We start from the raw sequence: 26357 nt of genomic DNA, 5'->3' as shown, positions 1-26357 counted from the left end.
TCTTCTTCCCCTGGGCTTGGGCCACTTGACAGGCCTAGTATTTGCTCTCCTAGCACCCTGTCTGCCCTGTTATTTAATGACATCCTGACATTTCCATGACATTTAAATATGTAATTAGTTGTTTGATGTCTGCTTATTGTAGATATATGTTTATATATCCTGTTAGCCGAATGCTCCATGAAGGCTGTGACCTTGCTTATTTACTCTTGTATCCCAGGTCCTAGAAGACTTCTTGTTGTGTATGGTTTCCAGGTATTTGCTGGATGAGTGGATGAATGGTGCAAGGCTTGTCACGAAAGCAAGGGCATCTGCATTCTTTTCAGCAATACTCACATAATTGTGTTGTCAGTTTTGGTATTATATGGTGCTTGCTCTACATAAATGCCATTAATGTAAAATCTCTTCCTCATGCAAAGTTGTTCTTTGATTTTTTTTTCCCCTTGCACTAGAAAATTCTCTTGTGCAACAAATACTGCTTTCATCAAAGACATCATGAATGCCAGTTTAAAGGCATCTCAAAGCTGCACTGTGCTTAGGGCTTCCTGCACTTCACAGTGGCTGTGTGTGAATCCCCCTTGGATGCGTTCACAGAGCTTACGAGATGTGACTTGCAAACTGTGCTGTGTGACGTTGCTTCTAAATGACTGTATGGACAGCTGCCGTTAATGAGTCCAATTAGAATAACTTGTTTTCTATTCTGTACACAGATGGAAATGATCATTTTATGCCAGTCAACATCTCTGAAAATTATAGTTCATAAATGAGTCCTACTCAGGACTTACTAACTGTGGGTGCTGCTGGTCGTGTTGAGTCAGGCACCATGAACTGTTCCTAAGTGACGTTCTGTATGGCCAGCGGATCCCTGGGCTTTGGCTAGGAATCATCCTTGGCGCCCGCAGATACACCTGCTTTGTGTGTAATAGATATGTATCCGTAGACTCACTCAGGACCCTCTCTTGTTATTGAATAAGTGTTATCCCCCCAAATGTCAAGACTGAGGGGAAAAGTTAACCTAACTTGGATTGTAGATGTGATAGAGAAGCCCTAAAGTCACATGGAATTCTTCAGCTTCTGAGAGATTTCATGTTTGGTCATTTTCATGGTGACTGCTTTTCCTGTAGAGGGAGTATTCTGAGATAAATGTGATGAAAGGCAGTTGAGGCTGACACTCCACTTGGAGCAGTGGAGGTTTTCACTATGTGATTTCAACACTGTCCTTAGGGTTAGTACTAAATTTTCATTTGGGAGGTCATTTAGTTGTCTTAAAATGCCTGAATAGTACTAAATTCTTCCATGTGTGTTCCTAGTACTAATTAAAACCTAGGCTATTGAATACTAAATTATTTTATTTTATTTTTTTATATTAACCCTGCCTGGCGTTGTTATTTGGCAACTTGGGAATGGATAACATGTTCCATTAGAATAATGACACTTCTCCCTTTAAATTAGTGCTTCTCAGTTTCACTTTTGTCTTTCAGGAGTGTGTGTTGTTATCTATGTGCAACTCATGTAGAAAAATGAGGTGCAAAAAATAAGCAAAAAGAAAAACTATCATAAATAATTCCACTATTCTTTTACAGAGACAATCACTGCTAATATTTTGGGGTGTATACTTCTAGATATTTTTCTACGCAGGTATGTTTTTGTGTGAATATATGTTATTTTTAAAAACTGAGAGTATACAACACCTAATACTATGACCTAATAATCATAGTTTGGAAGTACTAAAACCTATTTAGTCAAATCCTTATTGTTGGACTGATTTTATGTTATAGTTAGTGCTACGGTGATTTGTTTTTTTACATACATCTGTATTCCTTGGTCCATTATTTTCTTATAATTAATTATTAGAAATGGAAATACTAGTCAAAGGGGTATGTAGAGTTTAAAGATACTTAATGCATAAATACCAAAAATAACAAAATTACATTTCTTAGAAGTTTATTAGAATGACTGTTTCCTGACGTCCTTGACACATTTTCAGTGTTGGCCAATCTGACAAAAAGTGTTGCTTTCCCTTGAATTCTTATGACTTGCTACATTGGTTCTTTCAGTTTTGTCTTTTGTGAATTGCTTACATGTGTCCACTGGTATCTTTTTTTTTTTTATAAATAAAATTTTGATGACAACCCTTTGAGAACTTTCTAAGCTAGTATTTATAGTTGTTGCTTCATATATTTTTTATTCATTATTCAATAAATAACTAATGGAAAGCTATGTAGGAGTTTGGTATAGTTTTGAGTTTTCTCCTTGATCGTTAATTATAAGTCCCGTAGGGAGAGGAAACCCACCTTAACATGAAGCTGTAGCCAATAAAAATTCAGAAGGCACATGTGCTGTGAAATAATATGTTAAAATGAGTGGCTGACGTGGGGCAAATTTTTGGGGATTAGTTGGTGAGGCACACTTGACAGGGCGGTGTGTCCGAAGGGTTGGGAAGTCTATATTAGGCAGCTGGAGCATTGGGAAAGCCCAGACAGGGGATTAAGAGAGTTCTGATTTAAAAAAAGTACTAAGAGTTAAAAAAAAAAAAAAGAGGTCTAAATGGTTTCTTTTAAAGAGGTTTGGTAGGAGATGCTGGGAACATAGACGCCAAGAGGAAGCTCTCAGGCCTGTGGAATGGGAGGGTGGGTAGGACAAGTGGAATGGGAGGGTGGGTAGGACAGAACAGAATTTCGGGGCCCCCGACAGGGGAAGAGGGAGCCAGGCCTTACACTGCAAGAGTAAAGCTGCACCAAGGTGCCCTGTAAAGTGAATGTGCCCTTAGGAGCCCAAGAAACAAAGGCCTAGAGTGTAAGGGATAATGATTCCTATCTCACAGGTTTGTTGTGAGGAGTAATTGAGGTAACAAAGGCAGCATGCTTAGTGTTGGTCCTGAGACTGTTGCTGCTGCGATGGGTATTGATGAGTATTGGTATGTCTGTCGATGGGTATTGGTATGTCTGGCGCTGTCGCTGTTGCGGTCTGGCTCTGATTGATGAGGAAGGCGGGCGTGCAGGTTGGTCTGTTTGGGGGAGTGGAGCACTTGGACCTTTCTCCAGACCGGGTCAGCTACATGCGCTCTCCTTCCCTTTCCTGCCACGGGCACCAGGAACTCTATTGTTTTGTCTTAAAACCAGCTGCTACTTACTTTTAGTCATTTTTTTATCCAAGTCTAGTTGTGGGTAAGATCTACAATCTGCCCATTTCTCTCGAAGCCGCAGGAAGCAGTCTACAGTTAGGGGGTTGAAAAATAGTAGACTTCTCTGGGAACGTTAGCTGCCGTGTTGGGAATAGACCCACGGAGAGGCCTGCGCCGTGAGGAACCGAGGCCGCCTGCCGGCAGCTGGCAAGGAACTAAGGCCTCTAGCCTCAGGGTGTGACTGAGCCTCCTTTGAAGCAGATCTCCCAGCCCTTGTCAGGCTTTTTCAGCCCTGGACTACTGACTGGCCCACTGACACCTTGACTGCAGCCTCATGAGAGGTCCTGAGCCACAAGCACCCAGCTAAGCTTCAACTTGATTGATGACCCTCAGAAACTGTTAGGGGTGATTTGTTATGCATCAGTAGCATATACCTTTCCTTTACAAACAACTTGAGAACATATAAATATGTCAACAGTGGTTTTTAGACACTAGATGACAGGTGGCAGCAAACTGCGATCCCTGAGAATGGAAACAAACGAGATAAGCCCTTGTGTTGCACAGTTTACAGTAGAGCCATGAGGTCGTTCACAGGCTGCAGTGCAGGAGGAAGGACCAGAGCAGAGCCCAGTCTTGTTGAGATAGGAACACAGATAAGAGTTTGGGAAGCCCAAGGTGTTGAGAATTGCAGGGCAGAGTACTGGGGGAAGGGAGCTGTGAGGGGCAGGTGTATTGAGTGTACGTTACAATCGAGGTGAACTCAAGTGTGCATGCATGCTGGAGATCTGCAGAGGGCTCCCCTTCAGCGTTTGGCTGAGTTTTGATCTGTATGTGGTGAAAGGATCTACTGAAAGCCAGGGAAGGAACTATTGGAAAACAATTTTTGGAGCTCACAGAATGCTGGGAATAGTTTATGTCTCCACTTGTCCACAGTGTAAAGACCTTGTAATACATGGGGCATTGGGAAGAGTCCTCAGAAGGCTTCAAGTGATCCCAAGTAACTTAATTGTGTGCAAGAACAAAGTCTGACACTATTTAGAGGAATACAACACAATTCAGAATGCAACAATGTAAAGTTTATGGTTTTTGTCATCCAGTCAAAAACTAAAATGCTTGCCTCAGCTGTAATAAGGGATAGAACATCGAGATAGGAAATCAGTAAGGAAACAGAGGACTTGAACAACAATGTAAACCAGTTAGACCTAACAAACATAGAAAACACCCAGCAAAGCAGAATACACATTCTTCTCAAGTGCCCACGAGACTTTCTCCAGGAATAGACCATATGTGAAGCCACAAACAAGTTTCAGTACATTTTAAAAGATTGAAGTCATACAAAGTATCTTCTCTGGTCAAAGTGGAATGAAGCTAGAAATCAGTAATAACAAAGAATACTGGAAAACTCACAAATATGTGGAAATTAAACAGCGCACTCTTAAATAACTGACAGTTCAAAGAAGAAATCACAGGTGAAATTAGAAAATAGAGATGAACGAAAATGAAAACACTGTACATATAATGAGATACAGTGAAAGCAGTGGGAAATTTATAGCAGCAAACACACAAAGCAGCGACTTTCAACCTTTTTTATCTCATGGAACACAAACTAATTCCTAAAATTCTGTGGCACACCAAAAAATATCCTTTTTGTCACTCAGAGCAAAAAAAAAAGTATAATTTTGATTTATTTGCTGAAAGAATAATAGTAATTATCTATACTTTTTGCTTCAAAGTGGCTTTGTAAAAAATCAGGTGCCTATACTTGTATATAAGGATTTCTGGTACCAAGAATTAACCAATCAGATGCAACCTTATTATGGGATGTGACTAATAAGATGCACCTCTGTTATATGACCTATATATTTATGGTTCAAGAGAGGGCATTCAAACCGGGTGGCTATTATTGTCTTGGCTGTTATTTTTTATTTGACAATCTAAGGGAAAAGAGGTCCGTGCCCCTAACTAAATAGTCAGGTACTGCATGCTTTAAAAATTCTTGTGGCACAGCGGTGTGCCATGGCACACGGGTTGAAAATCACTGACTTGAAGAAGAAAGCTCTAAAACAATCTAACTTTTCACCGTTAGGAAACTGGAAAGAAGGAGCAAGTTAAGTCTAACACTAACAAAGAAAGGAAATAATAGAGATTAAAGTGGAGATAAACAATAGAAGATAGGAAGTGGTAAAATAAGCAAAAGCGAAAGTTAATTTTTTGAAAAGATCAACAAAATTGATAAACTTTAACAGGTGAAAGGAAAAAAGAGCAGAAATGCATGTAACTAAAATCAGAAATGAAAGTGAGGACATGATCACTGACCTTAAAGAAATAAAAAAGCTTATAAGAGATTACTATGAATAAAAACAGGAAAAAGTTGTATATCCTACATTAAATGGGCAGATTCCTAGAAATACTGAGTATGAAAACTGACTCAAGAAAAAGTGGAAAATGTGAACAGATTGAATCAGTAATAGAAAAAACTCCCAAACAAAGAAAAGTCTGGAACCAGATGGCTTCACTGGTGAATTCTACCAAACGTTTAAAGAAGAATGAACACCAATCCTTCTCAAACTTGCCAGAAAAATAGGAGAGGAGAGAATACTGACTTACTCTGAGACCAGCATGCGCTGATACCAAAGCCAAACAAAGACCCAGGAGAAAAAAAGAGAAGATTTTCTAAGTGGAATCATCTAGTATTTGTGCTTTTTTGACTGGCTTATTTTACTTTGCCTAATGTCTTCAAGGTTCATCCATGCTGTAGCATGTATCAGAATTTCTTTTTTAATGCTGAATGATACTCTGTTTTATGTATCTGCCACATCTTATTTACCGAGTCACACCCATCAGTGGGCACTTGGGCCGCTTCAGCCTTCTGGCTGTTGTGAATAGTGCTGCAGTGAACGCGGGTGTGCAGATAACTGCTCAAGTTCCTGCTCTCAGGTATTGTAGGTGTATGCCCAGAGGTGAGATTGCTGAACCTTAACAGTAGTTCTATGTTTAATTACTGTTTTCCGTAGTGGCTGCACTATTGCACATTCCCACCAAAACCAAACCCCCGCTTCCCACAGTCTCACCAGTACTTACTTTCACTTCTGCTAATGGCCATTTGAGTGGGTGCGAAGTCGCGTCTCGTGGTTTTGGTTCACAAATAATGAGGGCCAACTGTACTTATGGCTGTTTATTTAGATGGAGATAGAAGTTCAGAAACACGGATCTACGCATTCATTTGATGGATGTTTGGCTGTATGGTCGGAGTTGGAGGATTGGTAATAAGGAGGTCTGTGGGAGAAGGTACGTGGATGGGTGCAGAAGAAGAGGGTGTTTGTAGTCTATGTAAATATTCCCCCTAAAGAGCCACTTCAAAGGAGACTCCGTAAATGGATGGACCAGATGACTCATTCTGTAGATGTCAGTCATTTCCTTTTCCCAGCAACCCTCTCCTTGCTTAACAGGTTCACATACGAAATGGCCATGGTCATCAAGCTGGAGGGTGCAGGTGCACACAACAACGTGGACTGCCTCCCGTCAGCACTGATGTAGCTAAAACCGCCGTTGAGGGCCCAGTTTGCACAGAATTCCTGATGCGGCACCATTCCCCATAGAAACTAGCCACTGGTGGCGGGTGGATTACACGGACCTCTTCCGTCATGGAGGGAGCAGCAGTTTGTATATTCTGTATATGGATTTGCCTTCTTTGACCACCACATCCATGGACACCTTGGTTCTAGTCTTGGTATTTCATACAACAATGCTCTGACCAAAGTTGATGTTACAGCAGAAGATGCAGCAGTGTGATTATGCACATGTGATTTTCTGGTCTTGTCATGGACTTACAGAACATTGAGGTGGCCTGCTAAAGACTCCCTTATAGTGCCAGCTGGGAAACACTGCAATGCTGGGGTGCTGTCTACAGGACACAGTATATGCTTTGTACCAACCACAGTGCTGTTTCTCCCACACGCAGAAAACTTGGATCCAGCCATGCTGAGGTGGAAATGGGAGGGATTACTTTCACTGTTGCACAAAATAACCCAGTCACAAAAATGTTGCTTTCCATCCCTGAAACTTTGGACTTTGATCGTTAGAGATTGTAGTTCTCAACGAAGGAATGCTTCTTTCCTGGGAAGGAATGTATTAGGGAATACAGCGATAGACTTAGAGGCTGTGACTGCTGCTCGGGCTTTTTGAGCTCCTCATACCATTGCAACTACAGGTGAAGAAGTAGGTTACTTTACTGGCTGGTGTGATTGGTCCTGATCACCGAGGGTAAATCGGATTGCGTCTACAGTGGTGGCATGGAAGACTATGTATGGGAACTAGAGCATTCTCTGGGTGCCCTGTCGTACTTCCACATCCAATAATAAAAGATTAATGGAGGACTACAACAACCCAAGTCTGAGTCATTTCACAGTAAAACACCCCCTCCATAAGGTCCTGGCTGAGGGCAAGAAGAACATAGAATAGCTAGTGGAGAAAAGAGAAATAGTAAATATCAACAATGGCCTTGGGATCAATTACAGAAATGAGGGCTCTAGCAGCTATGAGTGCTTTCTTTCCTGCTTGTCATGTATGTGTATATATTGCATCTAAGGAATGCTGGTGATGGTTAAATTGACATTTTAACCTCTATATTACAGTATATGAGGCATGTCTGTGGTCTCTAGGACTAGAGGTGGGCTGAGAAGAGAATCCAGCATCATCCAGGGTGATGTTACTGACTGGTGGGGCTTTGTGGGTCCATTTTTGGAGAGAAGGTGTATCCTCATTTCAGCAGGGCTGTTGGTCCTATTAGGATTAAGTATGATGTTGTTCTTGTTGTGGCATTTAATTATGAGTGGGAGGGCCTGTGTGGATCTTTGAATAGCCAAAGGGGTAGGCAGTGTTAGATTATGTCTCTGGTCTCTAAGTGCTTGCCCTGGCTATTTTTTCTTTTCATCTTGATGAAGAAATTTGTATACATTTTTATAAGATAAGTAAAACCATGCCTTATGTTCTACAAACAAATAAAAGTAAATAGATTTAAGTCTCACAATTTGATAAGTACATTAAATGTAAATGATCTAAACATTCCAATCCTATTCATAATTGTCCTGGACATCTAGCTAGTTTAAGAACAGGAGATAAACGGTACTGTGATTGGAACGCAAGGAAGAAAACTGTCTTTATTCACGGATGACCTGATTGTTCATGTAGAAAAATGTGATGGAATCCTATAAGAACTAATGAATGAGTGTAGTGAGGTTGAAAGATAAAAGATCGATATACAAAAATAAGTTGTGTTTCTCTACAGTATCAAAAATATGAAATAGTTATAGATAAATCTAGTCCTAGTTTTTCCTGCTGCTCCCTCCTGTGCATCCTGTAGTGTGCTAATGACCTGCTTGCATTTGTCAGAACGTGATGTGTTTTATTTGCTTTCTCCTGCCGGTGTACCCTGGACAAGCCTGGACTGTCTTCTCCCCTTGCTAACTTGGTGAATTCCTGTTTTCGTTAACTAATCTGATTACCACCTCTTGAAACCTGCCCTTTTACTTTCCTCTCACCCACTGTGTTCCCTGTAACAGCCTTATTATGGTACTTACCGTGTTGTAGTTTATATGTTGGTTTCTTGTTTGTGTTTTTTCTTGTACGAGGCTGTGGCTTCTTTGGGACCGGGGTTTTACCTGTTGATTGAAAACTGTGAGCTACATTATTTTGGTCTAGTTTGGAGATTCAAGCCCCAGAGGGTGCAGGACATTTTATATCACATCTGATAATTTTTTAGTGGAAGATGAACTCTGATGTTGTAATAAGTCATTGGAAAATTAATAACAAATACATGTTTTATGCAGAATATCAAATAAGTATATTTGTATGATAAACAGAATATTTTAACTCAGATTATTTTAGCTTAGAAAGCCGTTAAAAAGAGGCTTATAAAACCATATCACTGTTTTCATATTTGATGACAGTGTTTTAACAAATTGTTTATAATCATAATAATGCGTTATTTAAAAAAAAAATTTTTATTGATTTCAGAGCAAGGAAGGGAGAGAGAGAGAGAGAAACGTCAATGATGAGGGTCATTGATCAGCTGCCTCCTGCATGCCCCCTACTGGGGGTTGAGCCTGTAACCTGGACATGTGCCCCGGTTGAGAATTGAACCCATGACCACCTGGTTCATAGGTCGACTCTCAACCTCTGAGCCACACCGGCTGGGCAATAATGCATTCTTATCATTGTTAACAGTGTCTTACGTCATCTCATTTAACCAATACCATCATCCAGGAATATGAAAATAACGATTATTTCTATTTTACTGTCCAAGAAAGCAAGATTTAAGTACTTTCTCTAGTTCCCATAGATACCAATAAGTGCACAGATATCCAAAACAGGCTGTTTCGCTCTCTCAAAAGCAGAGCCTGATATTGTGAAATCATCACCATTAACTATTTTACTTCTGAGTAGGCGTCTACTCTTCCAGCCACCAAATTCACTTGAAGCCTATTTCAGAATGGCTTCATTGAGGACATTCTTAGCAACTGTGTGTGTGTTTCTCATTTTTTGACCTGTTGACTTTTCAAAAAAGTGATCTATAAATTAAGTTTATAGATCTCAATTTTTATAGACCAGTTTTATAATTTTACAGATGCTTTATCAAAATTTTGTTTTAATTTTTGAATTATCGCTCTATCACTGAGCCATGTCAAGCAGTTAATAATAAGATTTCTGATTAAATAGAGGAACAGCTTTTTAAAGTTTTAATCATTTTGTAAAACAGTTTCAACCAGGACTAATTATTTCTAAATTTACCAGCTTGAAGCAGTTGGATTTTAGCTATAAAGTTTTATGAAAGTGAGGTCTTGTATACCTTTCACAGCAGAACTTCAGTCACACATTAAAACGTTTCATTGAATTCACGTTATTTTTATGAAGCAGAAAGTCAAAATTAATAGAATGTAAGTTTAATAGCATGTTATTAGTTAGCTCTTTTCTATAATATATTTAAAGCCTGTGCTTTTACTGTCAAATTGTCACGTCCTGCTCGCAGTGTTCCTAGGAGTTTTGCCATCGTAACAGATGAACATGCGGCATTGCTGAGCTACGAAATTGTACAGTAACAGTGTTAAGTGCTAGTTCAGTGTTATGCGCCATCAACTGATTCTTACCAGACTTTAATATTTTCTCATTTTTAACAAACTTGTTATTTTCCGTTTTGCTTTATTTGCTATTCAAGTAACCGTGTTATCTGTTGTACTTGAGTATTTAATGGCATGGTATGCAGAGACCAAAATTGATCATAGCCCCAGGTCACCTTGTGTTTGATACAGTGACTGACTCTCTGGTACCCTTTATGAAATGTTTATTTGAGCGCTACACAACCGGATAAATAAAATGCAGGTTTCCTCAAAACTCTCTTGACTCACTCTTGTCTTTTTTTGTTGTTCCAAACAATAATGATTACTAGTTTTTGGTTTTGTTTTGTTTTTGGCTTGCAAGCCACTTAGAATGGCTTACTTGTAGAATCAGTTGTCATCTGTACTGGTCCTCTGGTTGGTTGCTTAGATCTGCTTTCCTTTTACTTAATGTCCTATTAGGTGTTTATGTAGTTTTCTTATAAAGCAGTTTCTTAATCATAATGATTGTGATCAAGTTATTTTACGAAATTATTGGTCTTGTAAAGAGTATTAAAAGGTTAAAAGAAGACTATTTTCTGCATTAAACATTGCCATAGAGCGTTTAAAGATTAAGTTTCTAAAACTAGCTATTTCTGGGCATTGAATGTGTTCTGCATAGGTTGTGACTGCAGTTTGATTGAGCAGGAAGTAATCCCCTTGCCTGTTATAACACCGATTCATGGGACATGAAAGAAACTGATTCTTGGGAAATGAAAGAAAAACTGAAAAGCAACTAATGTGTCTATAAATGAGATGAAGGAAAAACATAGGCTAAAATGATTTAACATAGTAGGAAGATTTCTGAAGCTGCTATAATTGCGGTAGAATTTAGAATACCATAAATTTAAAAATCTTAACCTCATAACAGCCTGTGAGTTAAGTAAGATAGACTTATTACCTTTAATTTATAGATAAGGAATAGAAGGCTTAGTAAATTTAAGTAAAAATCGTTAGGGCCTTGCAGGCTGGGGAAGGATTTCTTAGGGCAAGAAAAGCACAGTCCATAAAAGATTACACGTGTTTTTTAAAAATATATAAAATCATCGGAAGAAGGACAGAAGCAGTACCCAGAAGAGGAAGCCCAGACGATCAACAGCATGAGAAGATGATTAGCCTCACCTAGAATCTGTGGATGCATATTAAAACAGTGGGGAAAACAAAAAACAGTAGTGGGATAGACAATTTGTCAAACATCAGATTACAAAAAATTAAATTACCCAACCCCACTACGTGTTTTCAGAGTTGAGGGAGATGGTAATTCTCATGCTGCTGGGGAAGGTAATTGGATACAGTCATTCTTGGTGCCACTGGAAGTGTTTTTACCTCTGGGAGTGCAGAATTTGAAGCAAACTAAATATCAGTAGGGGAGTGGAATAGGAATGGATACAATATTGTGATGGAAATGATACAGAGTGAATATATATTTATATTTATATTTAATATTTATATTTATTATATTACTATTTATGTGACTATAAAATCACATATATCAAGACTATGTATTTCTTCATGGATATACATGCATGCATATTAATGTATTTAAAATATCCCAGAGGGATATATTCTAAATTCATGTAATTGTGGGTTCTAGATAAAGGGAACTTAATGGAAGGTAATACTATCATTTTTTTTAATAAGACTTAATAAGACTTAAAGGAAACATGGAAAATGTTCATTTCAGTTCTGGATGCTAAGGATGTGGGCATTTGTTAAATTATTCTTTCTACTTATATTTTCAAAATCTTGTTAAAAAAAAAAAGTTATAAAATAGTAGTTGAAAGAACTAGTACTTAAATTTAGGAATTGATTCCAAAGTCTAGACTTTTCAATTAATAAGCTGCCTCAAAATGAGAAGATATACTGAATTTTACAGTAATAAGAATCAGGAGGATTATGTGTTTATGCTAAAATTTTTTAAGAAGAAAGAAAAGTTACAAGATAAATTAGAAATTGGTATAATCCTATATTATGTATAGAGAGCAACTTGGGTACTTAGGAAAAAGTTACTTTATTTTATTGTTTAAAATGTGATACATATTTCTATTGCATGTAATGGAAAACATTAGATGATTTGAAATTTTAATATAAAATTCATGAAAATATTTTAATCCAAATATACAATCTGACTTCAAGCTAAAAGAGTGAAAATTAGCTTTTCTTCCATTGTGTAAAGTCAAGAGTGACAAAAACTTCACAGCCTTTTTATTTACAGCTTCTCTCCAAGATAAAATGGCAAAACCCAAAGAGAAAACTCCAATGTGTCTGGTAAATGAGTTAGCCCGTTTCAATAGAGTCCAACCCCAGTATAAACTTCTGAAAGAAAGAGGGCCCGCTCATTCGAAGGTAAGGTGACGAAGCAAGGTGGTGAGACATGCTTATCAAAGTCTATCAGAGTTTTCATCTCAGGCTTTCATTGTGCTTCATTTTGGGGGAGGGGGCAGCTGATGGCCTGAAGGCTCTTAGTTCTATATTAAAAACATTTTGAAGTCTGTAACTAGACAATTTTGTGTTTATTATGGTTTACGAAACTTAGATACAGCACTTCACAAAATCACGTGAGATACAGATATTTTATTTTCTTCTTGTAAATTAAGAAACTCGGGCACAGGAAAGTTCAGTGACTTGCTTAATAGTTCATAAATGTCCGTGCCAACATTGGAATACGTGTTCCTTGGCTCCCAAGTATAGTGCTCTTTCCATTAGATGGTAGCTGCTACAGTAAAAATGCAAGTATAGCAGTGGTTACCTAGTGAGACGTCTTTTCCATTGTTTAATTCCAAGAGTCACCATTTACAAAAGTTGTATAACCAATATTGTTGTTATCTATGCATTCACTTGTCATATTGTTCTTTTAAGTGGAAAAGCAACTTATATGTAGCCTTACACATATATGTTTGCATATATACATGTTACAAAGAAATCTGTAACTAATGCATTTATGTTTGAACTCTGTTCATCTGTTTTTAAAAGTCTCAGTTGTGCATAAATTTCCTTGGTACATTTTCAGCCTTGGATATTGGAGATTATGATCATGATCATCAATTTTTATATATAATGTGGAAGAAGTTGATTCTATAAAAGTTGGTTAATTTTCATAAAGCACCTAGCTACTGGGTTATTAAATTGTTTTCTAGCCTCTTTTTTTAAAGAAGTAAAATAAGATGAAATTAAAATCCATCAATTTTGTTTTGTATTAGAGGCTTTTATGAAGAATCTCTGGGCAACAATTTATATAATATCTTTTGTGCAGAAATAGAGGGTATGGCCTCGGTCTACCTGTCTAGTCATATATCCTCTTGCATACCCATTATTTCATACCCATTTCATGCTCATTCTCTTTCTGCCCTTGATCACGTTGAACTGTTTTTGTTTCCTAGCATGTTTCATGTGTTTTTCACATCCCTCTGACTTTGCCTGTGCAGTGGTGTCTCTCTGTCAGGAAGGTCCTTTTGCTGTTACTCATTTTTCAATACCCAACTCACATATCACATCTTCCAAAGCTCTGTGAAACTTGTCCAATCCCTCCACTCGGCCTCCAACAGGACCCTACAGCTTTCTCAGTTGTGGTCATCAGTGTGCAATGATGTATGTTGGTCATTACTGTTGTATTAGGCTGAGCTTATTTAGAAGTTATAAAGATTTATTTTCTGTGTTTTATGGTTCCTCTGGTACATGTCCTCTTCATTCCTCATTGCCAATTCCAGGTATTCTTCCTAGAGACCCCCTCTCCCCACCTGTTTGAATTTCATAATGACTGACCCACGTGTGCCCCCATGGTAGACACTCATCTAGGGGATTCTGTCACGTTTCTCATGGCTCACTTTCACTCTCTTCCAACACTCATCCTGTTTTAATTTTTGGTGATTTCACTGTCTAAATAGATTACTGTTCCAACATGCTTATCACTTTTTTTGCACTTCTCCAGTTATCTTGTCTTCCACTCTTTCCTGTGTCACATTCTTGACCTTGTCATCACCAGTAACTGCAAGACCTCCATTATTTTATGATGTCAGTCATTCATCTCCCCGTGACACTTCCTCTCTAGCCCGTCCCCTGTAGTAGTTTGGCTTTGGTAGTTCTCCACACCCACAGATGCTTCGAATCTGTCACCTTTTTACCATTTCTCACTCCCCTCAGTCCTCACCTGGTTCCTTATCCAGCTTAAATTCCATATGCCTTGTATGTGCCCTCAGCTCTTTCCCCTCTTGGTTAGTGCTTGTGTGGCAGAATCCCAACCTGAACCTGAATTTGGCCTTTCCTTCTGAATTACGGATGAACTGCCTGTGGAATGGCCAACCCCACCATTTCTGTACTAGATCCCGCCCTCTCTCACCTCTTCAAGCTTCCTCCATTCCTCCAGCTTGCCTTGCCTTCCCTCTCTTCTATGTCATCAATTTTCCCTTATAATGGGCCAGTGTTGTGGTGTCCGCTGTGGCCCACATTCTTATTTGGGAAGTAGTGACCTACCTTCAGTTTATGGGCTTATTTTTTTAAAAAATATATCTTTATTGATTTCAGAGAGAGGAAAGGAGAGGGAGAGAGAGAAACATCAATGATGAGAGAGTCACTGATCGGCTGCTTTCTGCACGCCCCTGACTGGGGATCGAGCCCTGATCACCTGAATCCTAGGTCGACGCTCAACTGCTGAGCCACACCCGGCTGTGCTATGTGCTTTCTTCTTTCCTCCTTTGAATCATAACAGAATCTCAACAACTTATGGCAGCTTTCAATGTGTGACTTAAATAAAAATAATTATTTTAATGTTTGCCTTGCCCCTTTTTGTTTTCCTGTTCACATTTTAGTGGAACTCTAAAGTAATGTATTATACCTCATGTTACTGTGAGTCATTGGACATTGCTGCATCTCTTAGGTACTCCACAGCTCTTTATTTTTTCTATGGATTGTTGTTTTGATATTCTCAAATCTCAAACGAAGGCTATTGGAATGTAGGGTATAAGGAAGAGGGCCCTGAATAACATAAAATGGCATTTTCTCTTTTTCCTTTATTCCCATATTTTGATAAGTTGTCAGTATACAGGACTAAGTGTTACAAGTGCTGTGCTAGTGGTGGCACATTGAGAAGGTTTCCTTTGAATAGATATCCCTGAGGGAGGCAGTATCACCGGGGGCCTTGAAGCCAAGCAGTCTTTTTTTTTTTTTTAAATACTTGCTAGATTTGCCAGGCTTGATCTTTGCCCTACATCATCCAGATTGTGTGGCCTTGAACAGCTAATTTAGGTTCTCAGTTTTCCCGTCTCTAATTTGAGAAATACAATACCTGTTCTAGTGTGGTGTCATGGCATGATGACTTGCAAATTCTTAGCAGTTACGTTGATGATGGAGGTGCCCAGGTAATTTTATCATTGCTTGTTAGTAGTGTATAGAATAAAAAAAAATTCTTGGTAAAGTAATTATTCAGTATTTATTACGTGACAGGCACTGTTCCTGCGCTGAAGCTTTCTCCTGTGCCATCTTCTGTGATATCATTCTGTGTATATTCTGGATATGAGTCCTTCATTAGATATGCTTGCCAAATATTTCCTCCCAGACTGAGTCTTATCTTTTCTGTGTTTTAAGTGTCTTTCAGAAAGCAGTTGTTAATTTTGATGAATTCTGACATCCATTTGTTCTCATATAGATTGTGCTTTTGGCGTCAGTCATATCTAAGAAATCTTTGACTTATCGAAGATCATAAGATTTTCTTCTATGTTATCTTCCAGATGTTTTATAGTTTTAGGTTTGACATTAGGTCTTAACATTTAGGTATAATGGCCATTTTGAGTTAAATTTTGTATGCGATGTGAGAGATGGAGCAGGGTTTATTTATTTATTTGTGTTTGCATGTGGGCGTCCAGTTGTTGAAGAGATGATTCTTTCTCCCCTGCATGGCCTGTGCCCCGTGTCACGCATCAGCTGCCCATGTGTCATATATGTGTTTGTTCCTGGACTCTGTGCTGTTGATCTGTTTTCCTCTCTTTATGCTATGCTGTGCTGATCACTGCACCTGTACACTTCCTGAAATCTCATAGCATTAGCCCTCTAACTGTCCTTTTTCAGGATTGCTCGGGCTATTTCACATCCTTTGCATTTTCATATTAACTTTAAAGTCAGCTCATCTGTTCTGTAAAAACACCCTGCTGGGATTTTTATAGAACTGCCTTGAATCTTTAGTTCAATTTGGTGAAAATTAGCATGTTAGAAAAATTGAATCTTTCAACCCTTCAACAAAATATATATATTCTTTAATTTCTCTCAATAATGTTTTGTAGTTTTCATGGAACAGTTATTTTACATCTCTAGGTTTATCCTAAGCGTTTCACGTTTTTGATGCTATTGTAAGTGGTGTTATCTTTTATATTTTAGTTTCTATTTGTTTTTATTTATCATTGCTAATCTATAGGAATAACTGGTTTTTATATATGGATCTAGTATCCTGCTGTCTTGTTGAACTCACATATCAGAACTAGTAGTTTTTTTTAAAAGATTCTGTTGGATGTTCCATATGCCATTTGTGAATAAAGACAATTTTAAATCTTATTTTCCAATCTAAATGCTCTTTATTTATTCTTCCCTGATTGCATTGGCTAGAATGTATAGTGCAGTGTTGAATATAAGTCATAGGAGCTGATGTCTCTAACTTGTTCCTGATCTTATGGACAGTCATTGAAAATTTCCCCCCATTAATTGTGATGTTAGATGTAGCTTTTTTTTTTTTGTAGATGGCTTTAAATAGATTGAAGATATTCTTTTATATTTATCGTTTCCTGATAGTTTTTAACCTGTATAGATGTTGATTTTTGTTATATGGTTCTACATTGATTGAGATGGTCATAGGGTTTTCTGTTTTTCATCTTTTGACGTTGTGAATTATGTTGAGTCTCAAATGTAGAAACCATCCTTGTATTCCTAGAATAAAACACTGGTTAAAATGTATTATTTCGCCCAGCCGGGCGTGGCTCAGCGGTTGAGCGTCGACCTAGGATCCAGGCGATCAGGGTTCGATTCCCAGTCAGGGCACATGCCCGGGTTGCGGGCTGCAGCCAATCAATGACTCTCATCATTGATGTTTCTATCTCTCTCTCTCCCTCTCCTTTCCTCTCCCTGAAGTCAATGAAGATATATTAAAAAAAAATAAAAAGATTATCTCAGTTCTATATGGATGGATTCCATTTGGTAATATTTTGTTAAGGATTTTTGTGTTTATCTATATGAGAGATATCAGTCTATAGTTTTGTTTTTATTTTGTTTTCTTTAGTAGTATCATACTTTGGTTTTTGGCATCAAGGTGGTGTTGGCTTCATAGACTAAGTTGGGGAGTGTTCCTTCTTTAATTTTTAGAAGAATTTGTATAAATTGGTATTATTTCTTTCTTAAATATTTGGTGGAATGTATCATTGAAACCAGGTGGGCCTGGAGTTTTCTTTGTGGAAAGAGTTTTAACTACATATTTATTTCCTTTAACATATATAGAGCTATCTGTTTCTTCTTGAATAAACTTTAGTAATTTGGGTCTTTCAAGGAACTTAGGTTGTTGAGTTTGTTGGCATAAAGTTGTTAGAAAATGTTCCCTTGGTTTCTTTTTAAAACTTTAAGAATCTGTAGTGATGTCACCTCTCTTATCCCTGAGTTTGGTAATTTGTGTCTTCTCTTTTTCTCATGATTAGTCTGGCTAGAGGTTTACCAATTTCATTGATCTTTGCGAAAAAACAGCTTTTGATTTTATTGATTTTTCTGTTGATTGTTTTTGTTTTGTTAATGTTTGCTCATCTTTATTCATTTCTTTTTTTCTGTTTATTTTAGATTTAATTTGCTCTTCTTTTTCCAGTTTCTTAAGGTGGAAGATGAAATTAGCTTATTTGATGTCTTCTTTTCTAGTGTAGGCATTTAGTGCTAGAAATTGGTAAATGTTTTATGAGAAATTGAAAACTCTTGCATATTCTGTTCTTTTTGAGTATTCTAAAAATGTCGTTCAGGTGATGTTCACCAAGTGCAGTTCAAGCCCACTACGTTCTTTGGGATTGTCTGTGTGGTAATTGTGAGATCAGTAATTGCGGGGGTATTGAATCTGTGACTTTAGGGTTTTCTGTTTCCCTTCACAGTTCTGTTAGCGTTTGCTTCATAGGTTTTTTTAATGAAAGCTGTATATAAGATTACTTATTCCTGTATCTTGTTTCTTCCTTCTATTTGCCCTTTTCCTTTCCTATTTGGTGAGATTTGGCTCTATGTTCAAGGGCCTTTTGCGGCCTTCGTCCAGCTTTCGTCTGGCGATAGCCACCTTCCTGGGGTGGGGGCCCACATGGACGGTGCCCCGTTCGCTCCCCCCACTGCATTCCTTCAGTAGCGATGACATATTCTTCCTGTGCGTCTGGGCCACTTTGTGCATTTGCTGCCCTTTGTAGAGTCCCTGCGCAGCCTGAACTTCACCATCCTTTCAGGTGGGTATAGGTGGAACGTTGTCCTTCCGTCTCCGCTCTTTGGAAGGAGAGGACATGGTCTTCCTGCGAATGTGGGAAGGTGCACTGGAACGCCTTTTACAGTCCTTGGTCTAGTCAGAAGTCACAAAGGGATTGAATCTGATTTTGGCCCCCCGGTGCTTCTGTGATGGCCACAAAAGCAAAGAGCTTTGCTTCATAGATTTTGAAGCTGTGTTATTAGTTGCCTAAATATTTAATATTATTATGTCTTGATTAATTGACTCCTTTATTCTTATGAAATGACCTATGCTATCACTGGTAGTAGTCTTTGTTCTGCAATCTACTTTGATATTAATGTAGTTATTCTGATTTTTGGTCAATTTATGTGAGCATATATATTTTTTTATCCCATTACTTTTAATCTATATATGTCTTTATAATTGAAGTTCATTACTTATAGGTAGCAGTAGTTGGATTTTGCCTTTGTTTAAATCCAGCTTGACAATCATTACCTTTCAACTATGGTCATTTACACCATTTTGTTTTAATTTTCACAGTCATCCTTTGTGTTTTTATCAGCCCCATTTCACTAAAGAAGAAAACAGAGAAAGAATAAATAACTTCCCTAACGTAGCACATAGTAAGTGCTGGAGCTATGACTTAAACTCATAAATGCATACTGTGTTTCAGGATTCCTACTTGAAATTATTAAAATTTTATTGTAATAGGATTTCCCCCCGCCAGTTTGAGATATAATTGACATGTAATATTGTATTAGTTTTAGGTGTACAGTGTAGTGGGACTCTTAAGAGAGGTTTCAGAAAAGCAGAGGATTGACTGGGAAACTTGTATTTTATAGGATGTCCATGTTGATGGTGGTCAGAAGGATAGTTTGGATGGGAAAGTATTACGTTAAGAGAATGATGTTAGGAGGATCTTTCAGTAGTTCAGGGGAGAGATACTGATATTCTTTACTAAGAATTGGTGAGAAGTATAAAGAAAGGAGGCCAGATCTGAAAAACATTTTTGACGTTGAATCAGTAATTTGATCATTGGATGTAGGAGAGAGTGGAGAGAGAAACAGGAGACAAGGAAGACCATTCATAGGTGCCTGGCCTGTGAGACATGGACAGTGTAAGAAGGAAGATAAGAGGTAGGAGGTGAATGAAATATTCTGAGTGTGAGTTTGTAGGGGCCTGAGACTTGGTGGTGCCAGTCGAGATTGCAAGGACATTTTGAGAGGCTATTCAATAACGTCTCAGGAAGGCAAGGGTAAGTGAAGATGTGACGGAGGTTTCGAGCCTGAGTTAATGGGTGAGCAGTGAGTGCAGCCTCCTGGACTGAGCTGTCTTGGAGGAGGGTGCAGGGGATGGCCTTTGTCGCAGTTCTGTGTTAAATACTGTAATCTGGAAAAAAGAGTTTTAAAGTTAGGTAAATGCATTAAAGATATGTTTTAGGTATGTATTTTAAACTGAATCAGAATAAAAGAAAAATTAATCACTTCTAACAGACATGCACATGTTTTGAATTCCAAATGATTGTAAATATTTTCCAACTCTGTATTTTGAAGAACTGAAAACCTACACAAAAAATTGGAAGAGTAGTACAGTGGATACTCATACCTTTCAGATTTACTAGTCCTCATTATATTTACTACATTTACTTTATTTTTTGCTCCTTCACATAGATGTAGACATACACTTTTTCCTTGAAGAACCTGAAAATAAATTTCAACTACCATGACATTTCAACCTTAGGTTATTTTTATTTTAAAAATTTTTAGAGAGAGGAAGGGAGATGGAAAGAGCGAAACATGATTGTGAGAGAGAAACATTGATCGGCTGCCTTCTGCATGCCCCTACTGGGGATCAAGCCTGGAACCAGGTCCTGTGCCCTGACTGGGATGGAACCAGCGACCTTTCAGTGCACAGGACGACGCCCAGCCAAGCCACACCAGCCAGGGCCACCCTACGTTCTTATCTATGTTGTGCAAAACTAAAGACATTCTTCTCCATAACCACAATACTGTATCATCACTCAAGAAATTTGATCTTTACTGATCGTATTATTTGATACATATATAGTCCATAGTCATATTTCCTGAGTTGGTCTCTAAATGCCTTTTCTACTTTCTTGTCTTCCAAGTACAAATCCAGTCAAGGGTCATATGTTGTACTTTATCATGTGGTTTCATGTTTCTTGAGCATCCTTTCATCTCTAATAGCTATTATTCTTTTGTTTTGTTTTTCCTTTCATGACATTGTCATTTTTGAAGTGTTTAGTCCAGTTGTCTTATAGAATATGCCATCATCTATATCTGTCTGATTGTTTCCCTGCGATTAGATTTAGGTTAAACATTTTTGGTCAAGGATATTCCAACTTCCCACTGGGTCATATCAGGATGTTCATGATGTCAGTTTGTGTGATTATTGATGATTTAACTTTAATCACTCGATTAAGGCATTTTCTACCTGATCTTTTTCCTGCAAAGAACCATTTATTTCTTTATAATTGATAAGTGTTTGGGGTTAATACTTTGTATTTTTAGAGAGTACTAAGTTATATGTGGAGTAAAATAGTGGATTGTGTGTGAATCCTGTAACTTGATTCTAAATTGTCAAAGTGAACAGTAGGTTTGGGGCTGATTGTAAATTGTCAAAGTGAACAGTAGGTTTGGGGCTCATATGGAAATAGAGCATGAATGGAAGGTTAGGGTGTGAAGGACAGGTGGAACCTTTGCGCCAGGCTAGAACAGGAACAATCGAAGGGTTTTAACCTGCTGTTGGTTGGGGCGATGCATTTGGATTTGAGCTTTAGGAAGATAGTTTTAACAGCAATCAGTTGGGAGATTATTATATCTGAGCTAAAGATGATGAAAGTCTGACTCCAACACAGCAGACAGAAGAGGGAGGTTTGAGAAATACTTAGGAGGTTAAAATGGACAGAATTTGGTGACTGGTTAAATGTTGATTGTGGAGGATTGAGAGTGTCTTGGTGACACATTTGATAGGTTTGCCTGACCTATTGACTCGACTGTGCTAAGTATGAAGTTTAAGGAAATTGATTTTACAAAGTGTAACAGAGACAGGGCCTTTTGGATTCTCTTACAGTTTCTCTTTACTCCTGGCACTTATTCTGCTCTTTTGAGGACTGCTTGAATGGCATTAACAGTATGGTTCTATTTAGGGAAGTGATTTCTTCTTGACTTTCTCTACCCAAAATGAACATGTATGCCTTTCAGCCTTTTGATAGGACAGATCACAATTTGGCACAATCTCTTGAAGTTCTTTCACAAAGTAGAATCAGATTTTGTTAGAAGTGATCTTAGGGTCAGCTTTAGCTTTAAAATGTTGATTCTATGGTGTATCTGTTTTTCTCTAGGACAGCACGTTTGATTTCCTGAAAACTTTTAATGTTTTTCTTTCTCTTTCTGTTTTTCTAAGATGTTCTCAGTGCAGCTGAGTCTTGGTGAGCAGACATGGGAATCGGAAGGGAGCAGTATCAAGAAGGCCCAACAAGCTGTTGCTAATAAAGCTTTGACTGAATCGACGCTTCCCAAACCGGTTCAGAAACCACCCAAAAGTAATGTTAACAATAACCCAGGTATGTACAGAACTCGTTTCCTGTGTCACGCTGTGTGTGCTGTGTGAGCTGGCCTCTGTGTGTTCGTTATAGCAGGCAGGTGTGTAGTCAGCAGGTGTATTAAGAGCACATACAAAAGAGACAGGTGAATGATAACTGAAGGTGAGAGGATGCAGGAGGTAATTGTAATTATTTAAAAAATTTGCCTCTGTGGATACTTTAGTGGTGCATTACTGACTTTTTCAATCTTGGCGAAAAGAAATGTGGATACAAAGAACATAAAATAAGATTGAATGTTTTTTCTAAAGTGAAGATCGAAATGATCAATTTTTCTTCTTAAATATATCATATAAAATTTAATAATTAAAATAGTTATTCTTTTCTTTTTTTTCTTTTTTTTCAAATATATCTTTATTGATTTCAGAGAGAGGAAGGGAGAGGGAGAGAGAGGGATAGAAACATCAATGCTGAGAGAGTCATTGATTGGCTGCGAGCCTGCAACCCGGGCATGTGCCCTGACCGGGAATCGAACCCCGAAAGCCTGGATCCTAGGTCGATGCTCAACCACTGAGCCATGCCCGGCCGGGGCTCTTTTCTTGGTTTAATAAAAAATTATAAAATTAGCCTAAGCATCTTCTTACTGTTTGTTGATGTACAAATGATTGATAGGCAGTTTAGAATATTTATGTGACATTTAGTTAGAAACCCACAAATCAAAGAAAACCCTACTTGTGTGTAATATAATGCTAAGTAAGTGAATGTTCTAATTTTAAGCTCCTCATAATAATAAAGTTGTTCTAATTGCATATAATACCAGCAGCATTGTACAGTGTGTCCAGTAATCTATTGGGAAGACGCAAACCTGTGTTGGACATAGTGCATGAGTTTGCAGCATCGAGTTAATAATGTTTCATAAGTTTATTACCAGCCCTGCATCCGTTTACTTATTTGTTAACTTATTAATTCAAGTGGTTACCTTTTGACCAGTGTTGCTTTAGGTATTTTTGTGATGGAGTACAGAAACACATTTTGCCTTCCAACAATGACTCTGTAAATCGATTTAATTACAGTTCACAAGCTTATGCTTGTAATCAAGTCAGACAGTTCTTGCTCTTGTGGCACCTACTAGGTAGACACAGTCTCCTCTTGCAAGGACTGCACTTTCCAGAGCTCTGTGCTTTCCTACTGCTATCCTTTTGCTTCTGTTCAACTGATTCCAGTACTTTTTAAGTAAGCTTAAATAAGCCAGACTATTATTACAGTAAAGAAAAAAAACACTATTCAGTTTGAAGTTGGTAAGAGGCTACCTACTTATTTAATTTTTAAAAATCTCTTTAGATTGCTGGTTGATCACTAGTACCCTCTGTTTATTAAGAACTTACATATATCTATATATATCTAAGAAGTATAAAATACCGATTTTACATTTGTATACATAAATCACATAACTCACTGGTAAAGGTTAGGTAACAAGTAAATAATAACAGCCATTAGTATTGTGAGTAATGGTAACGTGGACTGAGGGAGCTGAGGTGCGATATGGGCCTTGACTGGACAGAGGGCTGGCGTGGAGGAAAGGAAAGAAGACTCCTCTGAGGAAAGGCACTGAAATTGGAATCTGGACAATGAGTTTGGTTTAAAAAAATTGGTAGATGGTTTTTAGTTAGAGTAGGTAAGTGACCATTAAGAGATGAGACTGAAGATACAGTTAGGGAGTGGATTGCCATGGGCTTGAATGCCAGCTTCAGGAGATTAAGTTTTATCTATACAGCAGGTCCTCGAATGACGTCATTTTATTAGATGCAGGAACTTAACTCTTGTGTATATCACTTAGCCTATAGGAAATTGGTTTCCTTATACACCGTTTAGCTTAAAGTCAAAGAACTATTGACGATGTTAAGTGAGGACTTGTGTAGTTTGGTGGATTGATATTTAGGAGCTGATGGATATGTTCAAAAAAGCATGTTAGAGGTTCAGTTTGACATGTGAATGGGAGGCAGAAAATACTAAAACCGTGGTCTGTTAGGAAACCCCTGCTATAGTTTATGGGTGAAGAAAAGACAAGAAACTCATATGCATTGAGTACCATCTGCCCCTACTCTGCAGAGGTGTTGGGAGTGGCGGTTGGAATCAGGACAGGTGTTCCCAATCCAGTGGCTGCAGCCACGGGAGTGCAGCGCTCTCCAGGGCCGATGGTGTGAATGGAGCCAGAGCGGTGTGAGCCGAGCTCTGGGTCAGGTCCCCCTTGGAAGGTTATTGCAGGAGGCACACCAGCTGGGGAGCCAGGGGAACGGAACAGGACTGAGTCTGGAGGGCCAGAGGAGATGCATTTCCACTGTTGAAAGTTGCAGAGGGCTGAGATTGAGGTAGATTTGGGGGGTAAACTTTCAGAATGGAGTATAATAGAACGTGTGGGCAAGCGCACAGGTTCCGCCATAGAGCCCTGGTGGATTTTTGCTCTTCGATTGCTTTACCAGTTCCACAGGCTTTACCAGAGCCTCAGCCCTTTCGAGTGGTTGCACAACTCCAACGGGAGCACTGTTCTGCTCTCTGATGTCTTACATTCATTGTGCCTGCTCGTTGGGACCATACACTTGATAGCTTGTTTTTGTCAGTGTTATGTTTGGGAGATTCATCTGTGTTGTGTTTAACAGTAGTATCCCAGTGCTCCATAGTATCCCACTCAGGAATATCCCACAGTTTACTTAGTCATTGTCCTGTTGAGGGACAGTTGGGTTGTTTCCAGTTTGGGGCTGTTAGTTAGAAATAATACTGCTGCGATCACTCTTGTACCTGTACGTCTCTTGGGGATGTACCTAGGATTGCAGTGGTCGGGTCATAGGTTATGCATGTGGTCATTCTTAAATCAGAAAACGAATTAAGGCCAGAAGTTGATGAACGTCACAAGAAGACAGGTGTCTTAGTCGCTGTTTTTGCATCACAAGCTTTCATTTTTTCTGTTGGAAAAAATAAGAAAGCTATTCAGGCATGGATTAGATGCAATAAAGAAACCAACACAGTTTTGGCCAAATTGTGTAGTAGATTGCAGTAACAGTGAAATGATGTTCTTGAGAGAATTTTCCTCAAAGTTCGACAGGAACAACTCTGACCATTCTCTTCTCTTTCCTATAATCCAATTGCCATTAACAGAACGTATCCATTTAAAGCAGTTTTGGGTTACCCAGTTTGGAGACCCAAGCAGTTTTGGGTTACCCAATTTGGAGACCCATGCTTAATTCAATGTTAAATTTTATTATTCTGTTTGCCCTATATGTTCACCATTGCATTTAAGTATCTTCTATTTTGATTTTATTTTGAAATCAGTAAAAGCGTCAGGATGAGAAAAATTGTACATAATACCTATAGGTGGTGTAAGCCTGTGGTCCTAGCACCTCAGGAGGCTGGGGCAGGAGGAGTGCTTGAGCCCAGGAGTTCTGGGCTGTAGTGCCCTGTATTGATGGGGATCAATGACCTCCTGGGAATGCGTGTGACCAGGTTGCCTAAGGAAGGGTGAACCCGCCAGGTCAGAAACAGAGCAGGTCAAAACTCCCTTGCTGACCGGGAGTGGGGTTGTGTCTGTGAATACCATTGCACTCCAGCCTGGGCACACAGCCAGACCTGTCTTGTCTGTCCCTCCTCGATTGAGGGAACCTGTGTCTCCTGAATGAATTAGCAAATGAATGTTTGCCCCTTTCCAAGTTCATACTTACAAAAAATACATACATAATATATGCACACATCATATCAGACGTCATTTTCCCTTCCTTGCCAATGTATGTTATCTTCCAAAATTTTTAGCAGTTCTTGTAGGGGGTAGAGTAGTAGTAGTTCATTGTGGTTTTAATTTGCCTTTCTTAGTGACGAGTGGAGCTGAGCCCCTTTTCATGTGCCTGTTGGCTCTCCTCTGTTGTAGGGTGCCGGTTGAAATAATTTTCCCATTAAAAATGGCATTGTCTGTTTTTTAAGCTTTTCTGTTTTGTTTTGTTTTGTTTTTACTTGTAGGGTTTTTACGTATTCTGGATTCGTTTCCTTTGTCAGCTCTGTGTATTGCAAATATCCTTCCATACTTTTAATGTGCATTTTGAT

At 38.5% G+C, this 26357-nt stretch overlaps 1 protein-coding gene and 1 pseudogene across 2 annotated transcripts in view; one reads left to right on the top strand and one right to left on the bottom strand.

Moving 5' to 3' along the window:
- STAU2 (staufen double-stranded RNA binding protein 2) overlaps positions 1–26357 on the top strand; it is a 217088-nt gene that overhangs the window by 8599 nt on the left and 182132 nt on the right. Inside the window, exons 2-3 of one of the 2 annotated variants that reach the window (XM_087825442.1) lie at positions 12488–12618; positions 22133–22292. In XM_087825442.1, coding sequence (XP_087681568.1) covers positions 12505–12618; positions 22133–22292 — 274 coding nt within the window. In that variant the 5' untranslated portion in view covers positions 12488–12504. The remainder of the gene's footprint in view (positions 1–12487; positions 12619–22132; positions 22293–26357) is intronic. The other variant, XM_087825443.1, reaches the window with a different exon arrangement.
- On the bottom strand, positions 18426–18907 carry LOC148091357 (large ribosomal subunit protein uL24 pseudogene; annotated as a pseudogene).

The sequence above is a fragment of the Miniopterus natalensis genome, chromosome 16 (assembly GCF_054644295.1).
Source record: "Miniopterus natalensis isolate mMinNat1 chromosome 16, mMinNat1.hap1, whole genome shotgun sequence".
NCBI classification, from domain to species: domain Eukaryota; kingdom Metazoa; phylum Chordata; class Mammalia; order Chiroptera; family Miniopteridae; genus Miniopterus; species Miniopterus natalensis.
The sequence above is the reverse complement of the archived record's forward strand: the minus strand, read 5'-3'. Positions and strand labels throughout refer to the sequence as shown.